General features: G+C 43.1%; 1 protein-coding gene across 1 annotated transcript; it reads right to left on the bottom strand.

The window, feature by feature from the left end:
* Positions 1-5,189: 5,189 nt before the first annotated feature.
* LOC137913963 (RAS guanyl-releasing protein 2) lies at positions 5,190-22,453 on the bottom strand. Its single transcript, XM_068757583.1, has 16 exons — positions 22,384-22,453; positions 22,102-22,204; positions 21,831-21,887; positions 21,459-21,590; positions 20,897-21,047; positions 19,822-19,995; positions 17,197-17,313; positions 16,626-16,907; positions 15,143-15,217; positions 14,471-14,593; positions 13,856-13,971; positions 13,630-13,771; positions 10,082-10,118; positions 8,278-8,436; positions 7,130-7,192; positions 5,190-6,554 (listed from the first exon to the last, which is right to left on the bottom strand). The coding sequence occupies exons 1-15, from the start codon at positions 22,451-22,453 to the stop codon at positions 7,134-7,136; spliced, it is 1,797 nt and encodes a 598-aa protein (XP_068613684.1). The 3' UTR covers positions 5,190-6,554; positions 7,130-7,133.
* Positions 22,454-23,199: the final 746 nt, after the last annotated feature.

Below are 23,199 nucleotides of genomic sequence, written 5' to 3'. Positions count from 1 at the left end.
TTAAGAAGTCTTCATGTAATGGTTAGCAGTACCAAAATGTTCTTGAGATTAGCCTCTCCATCCTGGGATACACCAGAATAACAAAAACACATGCAGCCAAACGAGGCCCTTTTGCCAGCCGACAGATCTCGACGTAACTCCACCTCCTGCAATGCGAGAACGTTTCACGCTTCTTGCATTGTCTAGAAAGCCAATCTACTCCTAAACCTCCTGCCTTCAGCCAGTGCTGCTCGTGTCATAAACACAGCTTAAGTGGTCTTTAATAAAGGTAGGCTTTACATGCCTCTCAGGCACGTTCTCATAAAAACCAGAGAAGTTGTGACAAGTCTTTCACTCTTATGGGCTTGTAAAATCAGCATCCTCCTCATACCATGATGACAAAATGGCCAATGTTTCCCAGAGGGGTTTTTTTTTGTGTGTGTGTTTGCAAAAAGCTCATAACCTTTGCACAATTGCCCTCAGATGATGCTCTTTTCTGTTTTACCCCATTGCCCCTCCGTTTCCCTTTTCCCATTCTTCTCTCGTCGCCGTGATCGTTCTTGTCGTGAGCTTGAGTGGATCAGAGAGGAGAGGGCAGACAAGCTGTGAATAACTTAGAAATGCTCCCTCCAAGAAATTGAGGCATTACATGTATATTAGAGCCACTGCTTTGCTGCTCTCTGCACCGGGGTGGGTTATGCAACGGGACAGAAGCAGTGACAAAGCAGCTCTTTTGGGCAGAAAGAATATTTTTGACTCAAAGGCATGAAGGAGGGAGATGCCCTATCTTTCACACTGGCTTCTTGCAGCAGTTCTTTTCTGCGCTTGTTGCAAATATCCAGACAGATAATTCCAGAGAGCCTCTTGTTCTCGATTCCAGATTATCCTTCTTTCACGACCGACAGGCAGGGATGGAAACTGGAAAAAAGGCATTTCAACCGTGAGCTCTCGGGGGGGGGGGGCATCGCACTTCCTGCTGTCATTTCACCTGCTAAGCTCTCTTTGACCTCTGCCAGAGAAATTGGAGTCGTTTCCACCGCCACCTCTTCCTCTTCCACGCGTCAGCCAAACAGAGGTTGTTCAAAGTGTTCTGATTGGTCTCTCAACAAGGTCAACAGTTCTCGCCCCCTGGTGAGAATAGCCTGGCCGATGACCTGCCTCGGTTTCCTGAATCATCCGATGGCATCCAGGGAGTCTTTGAGCTACCCGAGCCCAGAAGCAAGTCTTTCTTCAGTTTGATGTCTTTTCTTTTGGGGTTTGGCCGCCACTGTCTGGATAACTTTCTTGCTGCAGCTGTGGCCACAGGGCATCAAATCTCTCACGGCAAATTTGTGGTCACAAATGTTTATAAGGCAATGCTTTATAAGCAGAACTGGGTCATGTGTCCACTGGAAAATATACCTCATCCATCATTTTACAACCAATTTGCCGAGCCTCATAATCCTGTATTCAATTTCATTTTAATTAGCATGTGGTGAGCATCGTCAGAAGTGGACGAAATGAGCTTCCTCCATCGGGTGCCTGGGCTCTCCCTTAGAGATAGGTTGAGAAGCTCAGTCATCCGGGAGGAGCTCGGAGTAGAGCCGCTGCTCCTCCGTCTTGAGAGGAGCCAGATGAGGTGGCTTGGGCATCTATTCAGGATGCCTCCTGGACGCCTCCCTAGTGAGGTGTTCAGGGCACGTCCCACCGGGAGGAGACCACGGGAAGACCCAGGACACGCTGGAGAGACTATGTCTCTCGGCTGGCCTGGGAACGCCTCGGGATCCCCCCGGAGGAGCTGGAAGAAGTGGCAGGGGAGAGGGAAGTCTGGGCTTCCCTGCTTAGGTTGAAGATGGATGGATGGATGAGCATTGTCAGAAGATGTTATGGGATCGTGTATGTTGGAACTTGACGAGAGGTCAATAATGAATCATTTAAGCCTGGAATTAAATAACCAGTATCACATAATTTGTCTAATTGGTAGCAATAGGATGGTAAAGGCATGGAAAAAACTGTTTCAAAATGATCCAGACATCTAGTAATTGATAATATCAGTCTTCTCAAATCTTCATGTTATTTTTCTTGTTTGGCCGGTTGACACTGAATAAAAAAAATGTGTTCATGTCTTCCAGTCATGGATCGACCTTCAACACACACATAAGCAAAAATCAAATAAGAGGATATTTAAAAGAATGAAGGAAGGGAGTCACGCTAAAAGAAGCAAACCTCATAGGGCTAATGCAGCGGACTGGACTGAAAGCAGACTGTGGGATGCATTCAGTGGTGAAATGTGATTCACTTTCAGAGAAATGATAGCCTGCATTTAGAGAAAAATCATAGGCACTCGAATCTGTGCTGCCACGAATGCCTCGGTGTTAAATGCACTAAAGCTCCGACTCAAACCTTCAGAGGAATCACGGGAAGGAGAGGCAAAGTGCAGGATGAGCTTGTTGCCTTTCACTTTGTGTCAAGGAATTATCTTTTTCTTTTTTTATATATTTGTGTCTGAATTTCTGCCCTAAAATGACATCATACATGGTGTCAGTCATTGTTCGAGTTTGTGCAATTGATTTTTAATGTGATCGTGACCGTCAGCTGCCTCTTGGCAGACTAGCCCCCCCACCCCCCCAAATCCTACTGTCCTGCAGAAATATTAAACATGTAAGGCGTCCTCAGTGCACATGTGATGCTATTATTGGCTAAGTGAGATCAGAGCAGAGAGCATAAGAGGTGAATATCTTTAGTCTGATAACAGTGTGTTTCTTTAATGTTTTATTTCCACATAGTCAAACTATCAGATGGGTCCAAATAGGATTTTTTCTTTTTTACATAAGGTAAGTTTCTTACAGCAATATTCATCCAAACTGATTTGACTCTAATGAGTATTCCAACCTCCTACGGTGCTGCTGAGTGCTTCGCTCGAGTCAGCAATGAGCTTAATGCAATTACAGATGCAGCCTTCTCATAGAGGTCCTTCCACTTTGTGAGAGACTGTTAGCCCAGCTGCTTCTTAAACGCCTACAAAAAAAAAAAAAAAGAAAGTCAGCAGAGAAGCCCCTGAGCGCTGGAGGCACTTTCATGGGAGCCTATTTGACTTTTATTACTTGCAAATCAGTTTAATTTATGCTGTACAAATTCAAAGTTCACTTGAGCTGGTGTGGAATGCCGACTGTGGGTGTAGAATTTGTATGACCTGGTCAACGATTAAAAAGCAAAAACAAATGCATTTTCTTTATCTCAGCAAAGCCCATCTGAAAGACGATTATAACGCACAACCTTGAGTGATACTGGAGTGTTTTCATCAGATTGTCTGCGTGTAGGCGAGTAAGACTGAAAGAACTGTCAGTTTATCTAAACCAAGCGCTTCATTGTGTCTGTTTGTGCATAATTGCATAGTTTCAACTTAATGGGAAGATGCATATAAACAACGGCGAGATGCAGCGCTGCTCTCTGCATTGTGATTCACCATAAACCCTGACAGAGACTGTTCTGTGCCACAACACTGGCAGCGTTCCCTCCTTCTTGGTGAGGAAACAGGCCTCGCGTCACGCTGCCATTACAAGCTCCACACTGCCACCTAGTGGCGAGCATCAGCCGACCCCGCTTTGCATGAGTTAATAGGATTAAAAAATATATATTTTTATGCAATCAAACAAAAAATGGATTTGCAAACAGTTGGACACTATTGGGGGAGATTCCTCACCAACACGGTGGCATTGTTGAGGGCTTTAAAATGGCCATGAGATGGAGCAGGGTAGACCTAGAGCACAGTGGGACTCGATGCCATGGCCCCCGTTTAAAAGTGTATAATGCTACCAGCACACCACCGTGTTGGTGAGGAAACTTGAGGCATTAGCGTAGTCATACCTGTGTGTTATTCAAATGTTGTGATGAAGGATTTGTGTAATTAGTGAAATGTAAGTTTCTCTTACACTTATATTATACTGTTATAATAAAAGGTATGCTGTTTGTGCAGAATGTATTTTTTCTCCCTTCAAAGGGGGGCGCGGGGCACGCTCATGCAGAAGGGATCTCGCCCGGGATGTAATTTCCTGGAGAACCGCCACTGACAGTGGGATCCAGAAAACGAGCATGCGTCACGTGTCTTGGCACAGTTTCTGCTGAGCAGATATCAAATCAATAATCTGTTCGTTTGTCTTAAAAGAGTGCTGCACTGCAAGCCACTGCTTCAACAAATAAATCAATATTGCATGTTGTTAGGAACAGATAACCTTCTGCATAACCTATCCGGGTAATGCGCCTCGTAATCTGTGTCTAATGGCATTGGATTGAAGGCCTTTGCCATCTGTCGAGGGGGCAAATCTCATCCTTACCAGGATGCACTTCAGCTATCCACTCGCAGCAATCAGGCCTGTCGTATGAGAGGGACGACAAAGAGGTTATTTCCCTCCTGCCTTCATTACTACATAATTAGATGTGGCGCTATTCAATTTCCCTCTTTTCAGACTTTTCAGATCGATATTGCCGGCTGCCTGGGCGAGTGACACTGAGGGCTTTTCTATTTTCTATAGCTGAATGGAGGATGTCAATCACTCAACAAAAAGAAGTCATTCAATGCTGCAGTGGAGATCACGCACACTGAGAGAAGCATGGCTCTGGTGGAAGAGCAGGCCCTCGTTCAGCGCTGGTTATGAGAGGACACTGGGTCGTGCATGGTCACATGAAGGATGGTGCAGCTGCAAATTGACATTTGATTTAAAGATCACCACTTTGTTTCGGGAGGTGATGCGGTGTCATGGAAAGGCTGGAGAAGTCTCGACAACATTTTACAATGAGCGATGGGCTCTGATTCCAAGGAGTCCTAATCAGCCGACCTGTCTCTCAGTTGTTATATGACCTATTTAAATCATGCTTTCAAGGCAGAGACGCAGTCAGGCTTGTGCAAATGTTATTTGAACCTTGTCTGCTTTTCAGGAACAGAACAAATTAGCTTTGAATGTGATCCGACAGGTGTATTTTGAGCTGAGATTTAATAGCCTAATATTTGCAAAGTTGTCCCGACTCATGCAGTAATTCTTAAGCGTTAAATTTTCTGGTTAAAAAGACAGAAAACACACATTTCCAGCTTGAAATTCAAGCGACGTATAAATTACTGTATTTTTAGATCAAAGCAGCTGCTAAAAGCTGAAAGTGTTTTTTGGTGAAAGTCTGTGTGGAAACCTCTCAGATTCACATTTCATAAGAAATGACCTAACCTTTTTTTTTCCTTCTTTGCAGACATCCTCAGCCAGAAAAACGCGTTGGATGAATCCTGCTGCCTTTAATACAAAGGAATAGTCAACAAGAAATCACTTCATTCCCAGCATGACAACAAACATCCTTCATCATGCAGGCGAGGAGTGACACCGAAGGACCGGCAGCTATTTAGCCATTTATACAGAAAATAAATGCCAGCAATGTGAGAAGTCTCGTTCGATGATGAGCCAGCAGTTCACAATACGGCACTCGAAGTCTGAATTTATCTCTCCGCAGGCACAAAGAAACAGAAACATTTTCTTCAGTCTCAGCTTTCAAAGACTTCATGTTTGCTAAGTGATACAAGTCAGCGTGCTACATTTAAAAAATAAATGTCTGTCTGAAGAAGGGAGAAGCATGCAGGGTGAAGACAGCAAAATGTAGCTTTCATCAAAACATTTTCTCAGGGAAATGCAACTGTCAAATGAAAGGCCTCATTACTCCTTTTTTTTTTATGGGGGGGGTTATTTATATTTGATTATTTTCTTTTTGCTGACAGTCTCAGAAGCCCGAAACCCATTTGAAAATTGATAGGAGAATCAGCAGGAAGTTAACCGTTTTCCTGCTCTCTGCTGTCAGCATGTTTTTGAAGACGAGTTCTTCATTTGAGACTCTGTTTGTGCTACATGTACTGTACTGCAGCACTGGGACAAGACCGTACTCGAACAAACACAACAGCAACACCTACGGGTAATTACTGACACTCGAAATCGATATGTTTAAAGGTCGCCCTTAAGTCATTTAAGATTTTCTACTTTTTTTTTTTTATGTTTTTGTCATCAAGCTTCACGTGAGCTCCACAAATCAAACAATATTTACGCTGACATCAAAATTCATCCTATTATTATTGACGCAAATTTACTTGCAAACGAGATGATAAACAATCAAGGAGGCCGTAGCTTAGTCTGAGTTACAGAATTACATTCTTGGCTTTAAACAGCACCTCTTTTATATTTTTAAAGAAAATCAGGAAACAGCCATTCCAATTTGCAGCAACAAGAAAATACAATTTTGTGGATTTTTTTATATATATGTGTGTGTATATTAGGTTTTACAGTAACACTTTTGGCCGCCAAAGAATCAGAATGAAGAGGTTTTACACATAAGTCATACAAATACATTCCATTCACATCGGTCGTCACATTCATGTGAGTTAGCTGGAGTGAAGCTGCAGTTGCAGAGTGCGTCCACCGTGTGGCAGCATACTGTCGTCCTGGCTTGTGTTCAGTGCAATTTCTTCTCAGTGTTGAGGGCTGGAAAACTCATATTGTAGATGCTGTGCGTCTGGATCCTGACTGTTTGCTGATTTGGTCTCTTGCACACCAACCGTAGGATGGATTCTAAAAATGTTTTTAAAAAATAGAATGACATTACATTAAGAAAAAGGTCAAAATGCCAAACTTCCAGAGGCTGCAGAAAGCATCACATTAACTGTCACTTGGTTTGTGCTGGAATAAATAGTTTAGAGAATGCATAATTTACTGATATTACAAACTAAAGTATTAATTCATTTCAATCTTACAGGTTTAGCTGCTAAGTGTTTTAATCAGTAAAGACACTTGTTTTCTTTTGCCACATCCAGTCTCCTTTTCTGTTGTTCAGCAGGTCAACTAAAGAAGCAGCATCTTCACATCCTAATTATTGCGTCAGTGTTTAACCTGACAGATCGACATGATAGGACATTTAATTTCTCCTACACAAAATTCGTTTTCATTTTGTGGCTTATGTCCTCTTACTGCATTTTATTGAATGATCTTATTTGGTAAGAATTATATATCCCTCCTGTCTGTGACAGTAGGGATATGACAATATAAACACAGAACCTCCTCTATAGGACATATGGACTCATTCCCAGCCTGGGTAGGGACACCAACAAATGACATTGACAGGAATGAACTGAATGCTGTGGTGATACCTGGTTATAGGTGGACATCAAACACTCCTTCCTCCACCGTCTCTATGTCTTCCTCAGCAATTACTGCAAACAGAGATTGTTACGGTAAAGAAACATTCCACCGTAAAGCCCAGGAGATGTTTGGCCTCGGTCTCTCCAGCCCATTGATCAAATAGATCAACAATGAGTCACTGCCCTCCCTGTGGTGAGCCAGTTATGGTTCCATTACATTTTAGACTCCACTGTTTGGGGATGTATCCAAATGTCAGCAGCCCATATGTCAAAGAGAAGACAAAGGGACCCTTGAAGAAGTGGAGGTGTTGAAATGCTGAAAACATGTTGATGAAAACTCACCGAAGCTTATCCGTTGTTTTCTGCACATTTTTGGGCGGTTTGGATGTTTTTCATGTTGGTTTACTTAATTATGAGCTGCAAGCCGAAGGATTTAATGCTGCTTGTCTATCAAGTGATCGTTAAAAGGCAAGATTATATTGGTCTTAGCAACACATATAACTTCTAAATTTACATCAGACACAATACAACAAGCACAAACAGCATATAAAACATGACAGTTTCAACAAACACGCTGAGTGATTTTATGATTGTGGTTTAAATTGCAGCGATTTGAAATAAATTTGGGCCCGGCTTGGAATAAGTAACAACAAAGGGAGCAATGCTTCACAGTTATGAAAATATATCCAATGCAAGTTCATTTATTTTTATGCAATCTTTATAGTAAAAAAATGCACCTCAAAGTGCGTTACAAAAAAATATAAGCACTTAATATAAAAAGAAACATAATGAATATAAAAAAAACGGGGATGGATGATTTATGTTAACGTGCTAATATCACTTAATCACACTGTTAACTGTACTCTCTTAACGTTCTATTTGGAAGAATAAATGAATTACTGATGTCATGGTCATGATTATGCATTAGCAGGAGAAAACAAAGATTCCATGGCGTCATACCATGAGAGTCAAACTGTCATGAAACTATTGCATGAAGGACATGAGAGAAAGATGCATAAAATAAGGATGGAATAGCCTAACAATGTAAATTAAGATGGATAATAGGTCTTATAAGTGATTAAATAAGTTGAGTACACTGACAAACACTGATGGAGTCTTCAATGCTCTGCTGATTTAACTCCCACTGTACCGCTCACCTGTGTTCTGCAGGCTGGGTGGGGCATTGGCAGGTGGAGGAAAGCTGTAGGACCTGGCCTGGAGGAGGGGCGGTGTCTCGTGGCTGATGCTCTTGGTCCTCTTCCGGCACTCAACGGCCAGGCGGCTTCGGCAGGCCTTGTGGCAGTTCACCCCGCAGGCTGTTGGCGGATTGTTCATGGAGGAGAAGGTGGGTGGTGAGGAAAGGTGACGGGGGGGGGGGGGGGGGGGGCATCGGATTGGAGAGAGGGGGGGACAGGGTCAGACAAAGGGACGGGTGCAAACAGAAACATCGGGGCAAACTGAAAAGCTGGGAGAGAACTGCTGCATGCCATGCGGACACAAGAACACCGACGCACACCCACGGCGAGGCCAAGTGAGCCTGACATCAACTCTGTAAGCCAGTGGGAGTCTGGGGGGGGGGGGGGGGGGGGGGAGAGGAGTGACGGTTTCCCGGGCAAGGCAGCACAGAAACATGTGAGTCACAGAACCGGAATCTAAAATTATCACACACAAAATAAAACCTCCAGCACAGTTTCCTCAAATGCAGCTAAGGATTCTTTTCCATGCATCCCACCCAGAAAACCAGGCCTAAAGGTCGACAATAAGGTTTAAAGGAACAGTGTAGCATTTTATAGAGGAAGGAGTGTTTGACAACCGAGTCAAAGCTTTCACAAATAGGCCGCATTCACACGGTGGCCATTGTCTCTTGAGGTGCAGACCTGCTCCGATACCGTACAGTCATGACTGGAGAACTGGCACTGCAACAACACACACATTCACTGGGGTGCCTCTCATACTTAAGTCCCAATATCTGAACCACTGTAGCACACACAACCAGCTGCACACACACACACACACGCACATATGCAAACACTTCTGTATGGCAGAGAGAGATTAATTTCAATTATGTCGGGGAAGCTCCCTCTACCTCCACAGCCCAACAATGGTAATGGGGATGAATGGCTGTGGGACTCCCTCATCGACTTCCCGTGGGCTCTGGAACCAGCCAGAACACTCGTCCTGTCCCAGTCTGACTCAGATTTGGGGGCATGCACTCCTCCACAGAGGGAAGGGGGGTGGGAGATGATATTGCCTGGGGGTGTGAATGTGTGCATCTTCCCCACTTTTTCCACTCCTTTTGACTCAATAGCAACAATCGTGTGGGCATATTTGTCACCATCCAAGCAGCTGAAAATTAGAATAAGGGTTATCAGGCGGTGACAGAACAGGAAGTTCAAACTAAACGCTTGGTTTCCCAGTGCCAGTGTAGCAACAGACTGTAAAAAGCTTCCAAGATCATGAATTATTCCAGAAGCAAATCAAATGTCTGTTGTTAACGTTCAAACGATGCAATAGACTGATGTGAGTTTAGCCTAAACCGGAGAGGAAGCAGCAAACGGTTGGCAATTATATGCTTGGGGTTTTTTTTTTTTTCAATAAAGGAACAAAGAGATTCTTTTGATTAGAGCACTTGTGCAACAAATAGCGGATTGAAGGGCTTCGGCACAGAGGCGGGCGAGCGCTCTATAAAGCAGTGGTGGGATCTAAGGTCAGGCTCACTTCTTGATCTTTTAGACGTGGCATCAGTTTAAAGCTCTGGGTGTTAGTTATGGGAGGTGTGTAGCCGTTAGCTTTGTGAGTGGATATCCATTATCAGTGTGATGTGTTGGCTACAGAATCATTATGTAGAGTGTGTGTGTGTGTGTTGGGGGGGCGGGGGGGGGGGACTTAAGGTAAATTAGAACACGCTCGCTGCATCTTGGCAGCAGACACAGAGCAACGCTAAATGAATAGCTCTCCTACCTTTACACTTGTAGCCTTGCTTGTAGAAGCCCCATATCTGTGAAGGAGACAGCGAATTAAAAGGGCGTTAATTGGGACGTGTTGCCGTTTCCATTCAGGCATGAGGACATGTCAAATCATTACAGGGATGCAGGAAATCCTCGGGGGGTCGGGGGGGGGGAGTGGATGTCCACTACTTTATGATTTAATTGCACCACTTTATTTTTTCACCAGTAGCCAGCCACAAGACATTTAATTAAACTCTTTAGGGTTTTATCATTATGTCAAATTAGTTCATCACAATATCTACACGACCATTGTATTAGCATACATGTCCCCAAAACATATCAGGATTTTGCTCTTTCATGTCAAAGGTCATTATATCCTAACATCCTTCGTACAGTTATTCAGTTTAGAGCAATATTAATAATAATGTTAAAAGATGTTTTATGAACATTGTGAGAAATCTTACACATACAAAACGAGTCATGCTGTCATGTTGCACTTTCCCTCCACATACGAAGCTCCGCCTTTTCAGACTGTCACTTGCAAAGATTTTTCACCCCTTTCTGTAACTTTAATATTGTCAAATCTCCATTTAATGTCATAGACTTCTGCTGATGTCGTTGACTGTCTTTCCTTAATGGTCTTGTTGTGTTTCATTTGCGCTGAGTGTTCAAAACCAAGGTCAGATTTCCTCAACGCAGCTGCTGTGATCAATTTTGACAGACGCGCTTCAAGGACTGTGGTGGTTTTGCACAGCTAAGTCGACAAATGACATATAGTTTGCATAATTTCCAACCATTAGGCCTGCTATAAAATGTTAGATTAAGTTCCTATTTCTCTAACAGCCATTATTTTACAGTCATTTTATTACAGCCTTATAATCAACCTACAGAGAAGCCATCATTGCTCACAACATGGTCATTGTGTGGTTGCAGATAATTGCAGAGATCCTCGGGCTTCCTCACACTCCAGTTTTAGCTGGCCAGGATAGTTAGCAGGCTTCTTTTATAGAATCAATAAACATCAGCACCAATATCACGCCGTCTTTGAATGCATCACTGAGGAGCATTATAGTTTATTTGAATTTATTTATCTACAAACCTTTTTTCCAGGATCATCAAGACTATATGTTTAAATGTCCCATACAAATCGGATACAATGGCGTTTAAACCTAAATGCGATTGATGTTAAAACCTCCACACGGGAGACGTCTTTGCATCCATCACTGATGCTCAGGGAAGGAAGGCAAAGAATCTCCTGTAGAAAGAGGCACAATGGAACGAGGTAAGTTAAAGAGAGACAGATGGAAGGAAAGGGGGACGGAAGGGGTGAATGGGGGCCGAGATCAAGAAGGACATGGGGAGTGCACAGACAGCAGGGGGGGGGGGCAATGACATGAAAGAGCCAAGCCGGAGATCACACACCGCACTGGCACATCTGAGGAGCCGCAAAGTACCCTGACCTCTTTGCACACACACACACACGCACGCACACACACATCTAAATGCATGCAGGGAAACACACACTCGCAGATGCACGTGTACACACAAAGACACACAACAAAGAGAAGTCAGTCGCCGCTTAGAGGATCTAAACAGGACTGACGTCACAGTTCTGCCTACACTGGCTGACCTTTGGTGCCTCGCTAGAATAAAAAAACGCAACGCATTCAAAAGCAAACGAAAGGCGCTGGAATCAGTTTGACAGGCTAAAGTGAGACTTTAATGTTAAGATGATGATCAAATTGGAATGTTGATAGAAATACGCTCTTGGTTCCAGAGGTTACGTGTTTGATGAAGCACTGTGAGAGAGCTCCGCTTGTACTCACTGGATTGGATCAGCAGGTTGAGTGTGACTAAGCGTGAAACCTGAGGCGACATACTGTATTGGGTTCATACATTATAAATGGCATCTGCAGGCAGCAAATGTGTAATTAGCGCTTAATTAAGGAAGGTACATTCAGGTAATACTGAATGTATCTTTACTCTAACAGGCCATTTTTTTGGTTTTAAATAGTTTTTGCTTTATTAAAAACATTCAATTTTGCTACACAACAGCAAAAGCAAATTCCATCATTGAGTCCTGCTTTAAGAATAGACTCCATGCACTGTTTGCATCAGTAATAATTTTGGCCTTCAGCTGCCACCTTCTGTTGATGTGCATTTAAAAGTAAACTTTGAGGCAACCCCCAGTTTCACTGTGGCAATGCAGTATTTTTCATATCGTCATAGTTAACATTATTATCCCCGAGGGGCAATTTAAATTACAGCCGGCAGTAGTGATGAATAAATAACAAACAAGTTCACACAACCCAGGAAAGCACATACTTTGCAGTTTGTTAATTATTCTGTTGGAATCAAAGTTTTGAAACCGGTTTCTTCTTGTATTATATGGAAGCCATGCAAAAAACGAATCTCAGCAATGTTAACATTTCCCCTATTAAAGCCAATGTTAGATAGTTAAGTCTGGGAAGACTCTACCAGTCAGAGAAAAACAAGACACTGCCTCTTCTTATTCTCTTATTATGACACTATGAAGCTAAACTGTGAAAACCCCAGAGACCATCTGCCGTACCTCACATAAAGCACTCCAAGCCTTCAGCTAGAAACGAGCTGTAACTCTCCTGAGATGCAAACAATGCTTCTTCTCGCTTGGTGCATTTAGTGAAACTCCTCTGTGCGCTATTAATTGGAGACTCAAGCCAAATACGACTCGACTCGCCCAACACAATATTGTGAGCATCCAGACGAGAGGCCTGAGTGACTGTTCGAGACGAGTGTTGAAAATAAATGAGCTGTAGGTAAATATTGTTTTTTTTGCACAGGAGCCAAGAGGAAGCAGAGAGCACAAAGCAGAGCAGGAAGTGGCGCGTGTATCTACCTCTGCCGCACACGCATTCAGAGGAAGAAGACTCTGAGTTTCCCCTCGTGATGGTTGGAAAATGACAGAGCTTCCCCTGGAGGATGTTAAAGTTTGTGTTTCTGCAAGGTCATGTAGGATTTATATATATATATATATATATATTTGAGTAATTCCTTATGTTCCGGTTACAGTGAACTCCTGACTCACTGACTCGCCGTGGGCTTTGGAGAATGTCAAGGGCCGTATGACAAACAGGAAGTTAGCGCTGCCACCGAAGAGAGTTATAAACTCGCCCAATTACTTTCCGCCCGATATTTCCCAGAGTGCAACTTCAGCGGTGTGTCGCTATAGCTCAAACTAATTGGCATTTTCTTGTCTACCCAGAAAGAATTGGTCTATCTTGACACACGATGAAGTACACATTGTCTGTAAGGCTACAAGGATGCATAACGGCAAGGTGAGCACAACTGACCTTTGACCTTTTTTATCAATGTGTCACATGCCGTTGATTAGGTCAGTGAGGAAATCAATGCACATCAATACTTCACCTAAATCAAGCAGTTGATTCTGCAGTTAAAATGATCTATAACAGGGCCGCGTATTGATTTGGGTCATTTTAAGATCTACTGGTGCTACAATGGCGTCATAAATAATCCATCATCTTGAATTGATCGGGAGAATGAAATAGGTGTTTCACTCACAAATCCAGCACAGTGCTCACAGAACGTGGGTTTGACATATGTGGTCTCAGTGAAAGTGTGGATGAAACCCATCTTGCAGTTCAGCAGAGAGCTGGCTTTCATGAAGTAGTCGATCATCTCCTCTCTGCTGATCTTCCCGTCTCTGCGAGGGAGAGGGAGAGGGAGAGGTGACTCAGATTGGGTCCAAAGCTTCTTACAGCCATGAATAAATCTGTAAAATGCTTACTGGTTCTTGTCCAGTTCCCCAAACTTGCTGAGGTAAGGGAAGTTGTTTCTGATTGCTTCAAATTCATCCCTGGAGATGTGGCCGTCGCCGTCCGTGTCAAAGTTCTTGAAAACCGACTGTGAACAGAGGCATTATTATAAAGAGTGGGCTTTGCTGTCTACAATTTATGGTGTTTTCTGTGTATATGTTGTTGTTTTTATTGAAATGTATGCCTTTATCAGGTTCTGCCAATACTTCATGCAGAGCGATCTTTATGCATTCTGCAAATGACAAAGCCACTTAGGCTTGGGTAAATATAAATAAGATATGCTTTGATTTAGTCTGACTGCTCCACAGTGTTTATCGACATTAAATGACTGGCATGTTTATCTGTGATGAAATAGAATATAACAAAATTATTTAATTAATATAACAGATTCGATAAAAAGTAATGCTTCATCACCAAATCAATAAGAACTGAGCAAGAGTGCATTTTTTATGTAGATGTTTGACTGGCTTTCCGTGCATTGGTAATTATGCTGTAAGATTACATATCTTTAGCCATTAGCAACTAGCACTGGTGCTGCGGCCATCATGTCACAATAACAAATAATGTGTGTCGGCGCTGAGACTCACCTCCACCATTTTCTCGATGTGTTTCTTGATGATCGTTGGATCAGCGTTGGGCTTAACCGACACGGCCCACTCATCGATCATAGTGGGCTTGGGGTCAGGTGCTGGAGCGGGACTGGAGTTCTGCTACAGCACAGGAGAAACCAAAGACGGGCACGATCAATATCAAACCAGACAAGCAGGAACAGTCAAGTTTAGAAGAAAAGACAGAGAAATGTAATGTAGCAGCTGTTCTGAGCAGCAAGGTCTCAGCAGTGGATCAAAATGTCACGGGAAAAAGAAAACAGACATTTCCAACATGCATTTATGACACTATTGAACACAGCACTCTGTGTGGAGGCGTACCAACATCCAGGCAGGAAAAATGTTGGGGACCACTGCATTATAGGACACTGGAAACATTATCTCCGTCATTATTTATAAACTATACCAGCAAAGTTGGGGATAAATTATTTCCAACAAAATTCAATTCACTGATGATGAAATTGAGTTGAAAACATGATGGTGAAATTCAGAGTTGTTGTCCATCCAGACAGCTAAGGGCTGGCAGCCTCATGAAACAGGGTGTTGTGAAACCCCTGGACCATCCATCACAGGAAGACATCACTGCCAAAACGGGATATTTGAGAAGAGGCCCCGACTGAACCCAGAGAGTAAAATAACTGTGCTGCTCACTGCTGGCTTGCGAGGCTCCCTCTGTAGAGACATCTGATAGATCTCCTCCTCTGTGTGGTACTGGTCCAGAGAAACCTGCACAGAAAAGGGAGCGTTTTGCCTGATTTGACCTTTATTTAGCAACCAACAGGGTTCGATCAGAGACTAATGTCTTTCCCGACATTCATCTCTGCCACAAATACCATTCATTCCTGCCTCCCTTTAGGCAAAAAAACATTTAGAGGAAGAGTCCGGCTGCAAATGTGAGGCTCAACGTGACCAAATAAGGCTGTTGTGTACCTTCCCTGAGGCAGCTGGCAAATGTTTGCGACGAAATATGTTTAGGTTGTTAAACTGCGCTAAATCAGCGTCTTTAGAGTTTCTTTGAAGTCATTAGATCATTCGTCTTTCTCACGTTACGTCTTAATTACAGTATCTTTTATGTTAATGCAGCCACAATGGCAACAGGATCCTCTGCTCCAATTAACATATGCCCACATGTAATTGGCATCTGGCATCATTACATTCAGCTGTAATCTGGTTTCCTCGGTTTTATTGAACTGTGAGTGTAGAAAGCAAAAAACAAAGGGATGCTCTTCTTCTTTGGCCCTCTGATGAGGGTCAATTACTTTTTCCTCACGTTTGAGCTGATACAATAGCATCTCCTTCATTTGGTAGGCTGATGAATATGATTCAGAGAGCAGGTTTATAACTGTGTGTGGTTGACCTTTTGTATCTGAGGAGACAGCTTCATTATTTGAAGAATGCATTTTCCATCTCTTCGCTGTGAGCCAAGCGAATCTCCAGCTCGAAGATAATTGGCTACTGACTCTGTCCAGCAAACACCTCTGGGTCCCCTCACATGAAACCCCCCCACAAAAACGAACATGTTGTTTCGGTAATTTTCAAAGAAAGAAAGAAAAAGAGACTGCAAAAACACATGCCAGCGGATAGAGATGTTGATCTCTTGGGATTCCATAAATGCAGAAAGCTCCCCTTCTCAAATCCAAGAAACCCTAACCCGTCCCCCCTCAATGCAGGTGGATGCAATGCTAAAATGGAACTACCTCTGTAATCTCACATAATGGATGGAGAATCATCCTGTGATTCTGCCACAGAATGCTCTGGCCACATCTGTGTAGCACAAAGCAGGGTGAGGCTTGCATATAATTTAAAGTCTGTGTAAAGATGTCATGTGTAGCTTGTCGGACAACGAGACGATCAAATAACAGTGGCACTACTTCAATACTGCTTTTAAAATGATACGTACTTTGTACTGCATGGCTAATAATTATTAGGATGAAGTATGTAGTATCCACAAATGTAAAAGAATGGTAAAATACAGGTATATTGGATCAGGGGGGGAAAAAAGCCAATAGCCAATTAACCAACTAAATATCATCCTGAGATATTTGACGGTCGACCGGATAAAGATTGACTTTATGAGAAACTAATGCATGTCTAATATGTAAACCTGGAACTGAACATCCGGCTTTGAACTCACCGTCAGCAGGTTGAGTAGGTCTGTGTTGGCGTCAGTGTTTGGAGGTGTGTTCTGGATCTGCGCCAGCTCTTGCAGGATGGCGTACAGCTGCTGTGTCTTGGCCAGGTTGACCCGTGTCTTCTCTTTGTCAGCCCAGTCTGGCAGCGCCACGTGGACGGCTATGAGGTCCTTCAGGTGAACGCCGAGGATGGGGAATCGAAACCCCGAGCACTCTGTGAAGCGCTTGCGGTACTGACTGTAGTTTGCGCACGATGTCACCAATTCGACAAGGCTGTTAAAAACCTGCAGCGTTGAGAGAGTTGCAGGGAGATGATGCAAACGCGGGTGTAGGCTGGGTAAAGCAGACGAGGGGGGAGATGAGAGAGTTGGTAGGAAACGGAATGTTTGTCTCAAGAGAGAGTTATTTGTATGAGTCCAGATGGACTTGCATAACTCCGTAACCCCTCTAAAAACTTTAAGAAATCATTGTGGAGGCGTTCGCAGCTCGCACACAGGCGATGTGGGAAAGTTTGTCCATGTGCCCATAGAAATGTGTGTCATCTTGTCTGCTAGTCGATCTGGGCTACCTCACCTTGTTGGTCTCGGCGCTGATGTGGGTCTGGGTGTCTTTGAGACGGGAGATAGAGCTGTTGCTGAGGCCTCCCACCACCGCCATCAGCGTGTTGAAGTTCTGCAACTGCAGCAGCTTCTGTCAACAGGAAATAATAATAATAGGAGCGAGGGTGAGCAAGGAAGAAGAAACTGCCAAAAGGCATTTTAGGAAGGGCGAGAGAGAGACAGAGGTTACAAAATGTTTTTACGGCATCATCTGATGCCGGGAGATTCGGAAGATGAAGCTTTTCGGCATCGTCTTTAACAAGCTGTATGCACGTATGTTCTGTCAAAGTTGAGCAAATGGCACTCTCCACGGCGCCGTGCTGCCCTTCAGCCTGCATGGTGTATCGCTGGAAATCAATGAGGCTGCAGCTGTGTGGGAGGGCTGCCAGAGGGGAACGTTTAATTCAGCTCAGACACCCTTTGGAATCAATTGGCAAAGCAGCGTTTGGAAAGTGGTTTCGGCTAAAATGAATGTGCATGTTGCCGTCAGCGAGGCCTATAGACAGCATGCCAGGTTTTTCCACTAGGAAAAGAATAAACGCCGGTGTGTGTGTGTGTGTGTGTTTGTGTGTGAGATCGGTCTCTGGCCAACCAATTGTTATCACAATGGTGCGGCGCTCTTATCAAAGGATAAGCAGGTGTGCACGGCACATATTGTGAAATGTTCTGGAAAGGAGCTCCTCGATGAGCATGAAAGGGGAATGTGAACACAAGTCTGTGCGTCCAACGAGAAGGCTAATGAGCGCGAGTCATTTGTAACACGCGGCCGACATGGCAGCCGCAGTGGGACACAAGCAGCATGCCCCCGGAGGAGGGGCTTTGAGAAATGTCAAGCAAATCCAGGCTACCTTCCGGTGCTGCGTCTGAATGGATGTAGCGAAGGACTGCATTTCGGAATACCAAAGACGCGAGGCACATGATTGGCAAATGATTAACACTGGGAAGCCCAGCAGCGATGATTTGTCTATGATGAATCTGCACAAATGTATAAATAACACAGTCCAAAAAAAGACTTCTACACACTTTATCTTTCATCTGTAGTTTCTTTCAAATTACAGCTCAGACTAAGCGGCACACAAAAAAAAAAGGTTTTTACACTCAAGCGCTCTACACACTGCTTTAACTGCAGGCATATGAAAAAGCTAGGACAGCATTGACTCATGAGTCAGCGATCATCTTCCCACAATGCCTTCTAATAAGGTGATTCAGAATGTGGGACTTTCTGAGGTAAGGCACAGATGAAGCGCTTTGACAACTGCAAACATCTGAGTGATAGCATTTTTCGCAATTTTACAGATCTTATTTTAACACGTTATTATTAAGGCATTTGCTGAGTAGCATTACGGAAGCACATTTCAGCTTCGCAAATTTTGCCAATAATCTTATAAATCCTTACAAATCTTGTATAAAAAAAATGATCCATATGTTTTATTATCTATAATGTGTCCAAAATAAAATCGCGATTTCAAATCGGCCATTTCACTATCACTCCTTTTGTGTTTGTGCAAGTGGCAGCATTTGGAAGTGAGGATAAAGAAATTGACTCCAGCAGGAAGCTTTCTGCAGCTGATCTTTCAAGCTGGGTCAGACTCATCAATCATCTGTTGTCACTAATATATTGTGAGACTAACAGAAACACTGTGAAAGGCCCCATCAATAGTAGAAACAGAGGAGTCGCCGCTGGGCTCCCCTGACTTCCTGCTGAAGCGCTGCGCTATTAAGACAGGAGGAGGTGGTGAAGCGTGCCGAGAGCCGGCTTATTAAACGATGAGTGACAGAAGATTGTTCTGCAGGCCGACAGAGGGATGGATGAAAAGCGGGTTTGCGATTGATAATTATGCACAAAGAAGAGGGGCTTTGTTCACATAGCATTTAAAGCTATTAAGATACGGTTTTCCTCAGTTCTCTGTGGGTGACTGAAACTCTCTTGCACATCACAGTGGGTGAATTATCACACGGATTCATATCTGGCAAATAATTAACAAAAAGTGACATTACATGGGTTATAGAAAGGTCTAGGTACAATGGTTTTAAAAAGGAACATTTCTATCGTGCAGCATGTGGTCAGAGAATCACATACGCTTGATTTGGGTTGCATTTGGAAAGATTTTGTTCGAATACAAAATGGCAACATTAGATACAAATGTGCAAAAGGCACGCATCACCTTAGGAGGCAGCACTAAGTCCACTACAAACTGTTCGTAATTTACCAGCTTCTAATAGCTGCAAGGGAAGTTCTGGAAATGTGAGATTTATAATATGTTTTAAAAACGTTGTGTACTTTTCTATCTATCCCTACTTGTTTCTCGAAATGGATGGATCATTTTAGCTGAGTTTGTTTCTTATCTTTTAGCCCAGTGCACCCAGTCAAGAAAAGAAGAATCAGATACTGTCCTACTGAATTTTTCAGTGTCCTGTACGTGTGAAAGAGAGAGAGAGAAAGAGAAAATCACTGAAGCACCACCGTCACTTTCATCCATCTTTCCATATCTGTTGGTTTAACCTCTAGTTCACCTTCATCTACTGACAGCATCCTGACCCCAGAAGGCCCGGCTCAAAAAGCTTGACATAAACAGTTTAACGGGCCCAGCGGACTGACCTGTGCCACCCTGATGAAGTGAGAGATGACAGCGGCTCTCTGTGGGGCTGTGGGCTTGCTGAGGACCATGAGCTGGATCCACTGGGAGACGCTGTTGAAAAGGGTGATGAAACGCTCCAGGATGGGGTTATCCACTGTGCAGCCGTGCATCACGAAGCTGTGGTAGTCCTGGAACTAAAAGAGGAAAGCAGCATTTGAAAATTCTCCATTTATTGTAATATTCAGTCATGTACTGTTGTTGTTGTTGTTGTTGTTCCAAATATTTGCTTTCAAGGTAAGGCAGCATCACGAAAACTTATAATGAGGGTGGAACGATGGACACCTCGCACCCTCATTGGTCACATCTTGGCCTAAAGGGGAGGGGTTTACAATACTTTAAGCTTGTGAAAAAGATGGCAAACAAAGCAAAGGCATCGATAGAGAAAAACAGCAACATGCAAGTTCAAGTATACCAACAAAGTACTACTTCACTTGTTGTATGCTAATGCAAGAATACTAATGGATAACTGAGACTCAGATGAACGCATTCCAATGATTTATCTGAGTTAAATGTCTATTATGCCTATATGACTCATGTTTCTAATGTCTAATTAATCAATCCTTTTGAATAAATTGCTAAAGAAAACAACAACCTGTCCACATGGATGAATCCATGGCTTATCTTTTAATTTGAGAATACAAGCAAAATTCCGCCTTGTACAGAAGTGCCAGCTTAAGGAACTCTATTTCTCTTTAATGTGGGTTCCTTTATGGTCATTGTTGCTTCTCCAGTTCTAAATCTATATTAAGAGAGCAAATAAGACAAAGCCAAGACAAACTACCCCCATGCTGCTGCCTACCTATCATCTAAAATATACTATTTAAATCCACTCAACACCATCCATTGCCTTTGCTTCCCAAAATAGCACGGAGCAAAAAGTTTCCAAACAACTACAATAATTACTGTGAGTAAAACTGAATTTAACCATGATTGCTTAGCAACTATAATGACCCTGCAGCTTAAAAAAAAAGAGCTGAAATACAAAACAGGATACACAAATTCTGCTGGTTGAATAAAGGCTGCGGTCAAACTGACCAGGATCTTGCAGAAGGATTTGTACTCCAGGTATGTCAAGTGTTCAGCCAGTTCGCAGGAGTCAAGGTGGTCAAACAACAGGGACATCTTCCTCTTTTTGGACACTGATGGGACGCGCTGAGTCACCTGTCTCTTCCACTTATATGAAGGCCTGCGAAGGACAAGAAGGCACATAAAAATGGCAGAATTCTTTATGTAAGGTTTGGTCTTGTGGCGTCACCATCAACTTTATAGCCACTGACTGCCGAGGCCGGAGCTGGATTTATGGCCGCGTTAGGCATCGAGGCAAAATCATGATGACAGCATTACATCGTTTTTCACAGCCATAAAATATCATCACAAGCCCTGCAAAACAGAGAAAGCACTTTTTCAATAAATGCAGACTTTATTTCTGGAGGGACATTCCGTTCAACTAAAGCAGTCGGATGACGTTCTCCTCCAAGCCAGCTCCTAAAGATGAAATCAGTGCACTGCTCATCAGTCTCTGACAGCAAGCGATAGAAGGGCCACTGACGTCACACTGTCAACAGCTTGCACGGCCGGCAGCAGCTGATTCACTCACACGCTGTCGAGGTCGATGAGCTGACTCTGTCTCTCGTTGCCTTCGGTGGCCAATAGGTCTTTAAAGTCTTTGATCTCATCTTCGAGCTCCGGGTTCAGATTGAACTCTGCAGGAAACTCGGAAATCCAGTACCTGGAGGCCGGAACAAAGGGATGAAAAGGGGAGGGCAGATGACGGAAAATACTGCGGGGCGATAGACATCTGCACAGTGAAGATTCTTATCAATGTCATATGTCATAAAAATGTCTTTTTACTGAGTGATACTATGGCTATATCACATGCATGTTGTAAATATTCAACCGTAAATCAAAGTGCATTATAGAACAAAGTTCAGAAGAGCACAAGCAATAATGAATAATGGTTTTTGTGTACTTGACAAGGAAACATATTCTGGTTCGTCGTTCAGCAGAGCAGCAGTCCTCTTGAGATCTAGTCAAAATGTCAAGGTATAACATTTCTGTTGAAGGATTTGTTCCCATCTCTCTTCTATCTCATCAAGGTTTAGCAAGAAGAAAATCTGTAAAGTGCTCTGGGATCACTTTTCACGCTAGCCTCCAAATAAAAACCCTGTCGGCAGCTTCGTGCGAGATTACTGCAGAGTTATTCCAGGATGAATGATGCAGAACACAAGAATGAAGGATACTTGAGCACCAGCTTTTTTGCCATGTCGGTCGAAGGAATGTACCAAGGTTGCATCATGAGAAACATGCGGACCAAGGACGCATCCGTCAGTGCACCGTTCTCATCTGTAAGAGAATAACAAGTGGGATAGCAAGAGGCTGCACAAGCAGCACAATTTCATCCATGTACACAAAAGCATGACATTTTTTAAACAAGACATTATTCTGAATTTCATCTTGAATTCAATCTGCATGATACTTTGACTCATTTGAGAATAAAGCCAGTTCTCTGTGGCAGAACCAACCGAAGGCGTGGATGCACGCTTCCACCAGCTCATCCACGGTGGCCGACTGCTCCGATAATACGGACTCCATCCTTCCTTTCCTGTCTGTTCTTTGTTTCAGATTTGAGTCTCACCCTGAACAAACAAAAGATGAAAAGTAAGACAGGATTTATTTAATTTTTTAAACATTGAAGTTGAAACCTATTGGGAGTCGCTGTTGGTCATGTGTTTTGTTTCAAACTGCACCAAATGAGATTCAAGTTATACAACATTGTGAAGAAATGCAGCTTCATGCATGCGGTTGAAAAGAAAGTCTGGCCCCTTCCCCCTTTGCAATATCAGGTTGAAGATCCTCTGTCCGTGTCATTCTTTTATCATTCAACGTTGTGTGGATGCCTTTACCATTATCCAAATACCGCTTTTCATTTATTGTATATTATTTTGCTGATAATATTTACAGAATATCTAAAAGGAGGACCTTTTCTTGCCATTTTACTTCAAAAAAAAAAAAAAACATCTAATAGCTTGTCGTTTTGTGTAATGTCTTCAGCGCATCCATAACGGTTGGAGCCTAATTCCAGCCGTATCAACTGAACCATTCATTTTGGACCAAATGGTGCTTAGCGTTCAAACAGAGGTCATTCTGATGGCAGACTTTGGCAGAATTCAGACAGAGAACCATGAGAGACACAGTCGACAGGAAACCACAATGTATCTTGTTTTGCAAGTATAGCTGGTATTTTAGGTATGTAATTTATATGCATGATATTTTATTCCATTGGACATCTGTTGCAGAAAATAGTTAAGAGAGACACGTATGGTGGTATTTCCACTGGT

The sequence above is a fragment of the Brachionichthys hirsutus genome, unplaced genomic scaffold (assembly GCF_040956055.1).
Source record: "Brachionichthys hirsutus isolate HB-005 unplaced genomic scaffold, CSIRO-AGI_Bhir_v1 contig_745, whole genome shotgun sequence".
Classification (NCBI taxonomy): domain Eukaryota; kingdom Metazoa; phylum Chordata; class Actinopteri; order Lophiiformes; family Brachionichthyidae; genus Brachionichthys; species Brachionichthys hirsutus.
Note: the sequence above shows the minus strand (reverse complement) of the source record. Positions and strands in the feature narration are given on the sequence as shown.

What these genes read in the sequence shown, in the direction of transcription:
- LOC137913963 (XM_068757583.1), bottom strand. Translation starts at nt 22,453, where the DNA reads ATGGAGTCCGTATTATCGGAGCAGTCGGCCACCGTGGATGAGCTGGTG. An exon ending in AATCCTTCTGCAAGATCCTG is followed by an intron (nt 19,996 to 20,896) that starts GTCAGTTTGACC and finishes TTCCTCTTTTAG; the next exon opens with TTCCAGGACTACCACAGCTT. An exon ending in GCAAGGCTACAAGTGTAAAG is followed by an intron (nt 8,437 to 10,081) that starts GTAGGAGAGCTA and finishes ATCCGCCAACAG; the next exon opens with CCTGCGGGGTGAACTGCCAC.